Raw genomic sequence first — 1,562 nt, forward strand, 5'->3', positions numbered from 1 at the left:
AAAGATATAAAAACGATATCAAACAACGTTAAATAGTTTTAAGTCAATTGGGAAACTTGTTTGTCCCTTTTAATTCAAAGTCCTAGGTAGAAGAGTAAGAAAATTTTTTTTAAAAAAAGACAAAAATGAAAAATAAAGATCTGAAAAAAGGAAGTGAAAAAGAAAAAAAAAAGAGAAATAGAAACTAGAAATAAAAGTATAAAAACAAAAACGAAAAATAAAAATAAAAAAAGAAGAAGAAAACAAAAAAAATATAAGGAAAACAATAAGAAAACAAAAAAAGAAAAAATAAAGAAAAAACGAAAAAGGGAAAAAAAGAGAAGTAGAAGAAAGAAAATAAAGTGGAAAGAAAAAATAAAAAATAATAAAATTAAAAAAATAAAACAAAAAAATTTGAAAAAACTAGCAAGATAAAAAAAGTTAGAAATATAAGAGAGTGATATTTTGAAATTTTGAATGTCACGAAGATAATATTGTTAATAATTAAATTTGATTTGAAAAAGATATCTATTAATTTAAACAAAAGTAATTTAGGGAAAAGGAAAAAAATTGAAAGAGTAATCTAAAAGATTTCAAACAATAAAAGATAAAGTAAAAATTAGTTAGAGGAAAAAAAAAAAGAAAAGTGACATGAAAAAGGAAATTTTATACATAGTAATTTCTTAAAAGTAGTAAATAGAGATCCATATTTAATATAATACTATGTTTGCAGCATAATATAATTTCATTAAAATATTGTTATTTTTTATAATTTAAATTTTAAGTATGCCTTGTAGTTTTTCCAATAAGAATCCATGTGCTCCTAAAACCAACCAATCCTCCACTCTCAAGTAGTAATAATTGCAATTCCAACTTCACCCTCTTTCATAATGAAAAAAATAAAATGTAAGGACAAAAATGTACCTCCACAGCAGCACACAAATGTAGAAAAACCATGCTCCAAAACCACAGGAAGCACAGGTAGAAGCCTCTAGTTTTACTGAGCACCTATAGCTTATATATATATAACAATCCATCCCAAATAATTCAACCAACACAAAAAACCAAATCTTTGTAAAAGCACTAGCCTTCTTGAGCAAATTAAATTTTCATAATCTTAGCCAGAAATTAATTTCAAGAATCAGGATTGCAAGATGAGTTCAACAAGCAGAGCATGGATAGCAGCAACTAGCGTGGGAGTAGTAGAGGCACTAAAAGATCAAGGACTTTGTAGGTGGAATTACACAATCAGAGCCATAAATCAGCATGTCAAGAACAATATAAGGTCATATTCACAAGCCAAGAAGCTCTCCTCCCAATCTTCTCCTTTGGTTTCTACAAACAAATTCGAATTGAAGAAGCAATCAGAGGAATCTATCAGAAAAGTCATGTATTTGAGCTGTTGGGGTCCTAATTGATCTAATCCTAATAGCACGTTATATTTAGTGTCAACTTTTTATCTCATAGTTTTTGACAATATTGTAAAAAGGATATTGAGAGCTTTGGCTAAATTGCCATTTCTGCAATCCGATTTCTGGAAATTATTATTCAATTGTGCTATCTAATTGCAAGTGCTCTTCATC

The 1,562-nt window shown here is 27.4% G+C and overlaps 1 protein-coding gene across 1 annotated transcript; it reads left to right on the forward strand.

Annotated features, from left to right (window-relative positions):
• Positions 1 to 1,001: 1,001 nt before the first annotated feature.
• On the forward strand, positions 1,002 to 1,544 carry LOC124894129. Its single transcript, XM_047404883.1, has one exon. It carries the CDS (start codon positions 1,134 to 1,136, stop codon positions 1,395 to 1,397), a length of 264 nt encoding a protein of 87 aa, XP_047260839.1. The 5' UTR covers positions 1,002 to 1,133; the 3' UTR covers positions 1,398 to 1,544.
• Positions 1,545 to 1,562: the final 18 nt, after the last annotated feature.

This window comes from Capsicum annuum, unplaced genomic scaffold (assembly GCF_002878395.1).
Source record: "Capsicum annuum cultivar UCD-10X-F1 unplaced genomic scaffold, UCD10Xv1.1 ctg70229, whole genome shotgun sequence".
Classification (NCBI taxonomy): Eukaryota; Viridiplantae; Streptophyta; class Magnoliopsida; order Solanales; family Solanaceae; genus Capsicum; species Capsicum annuum.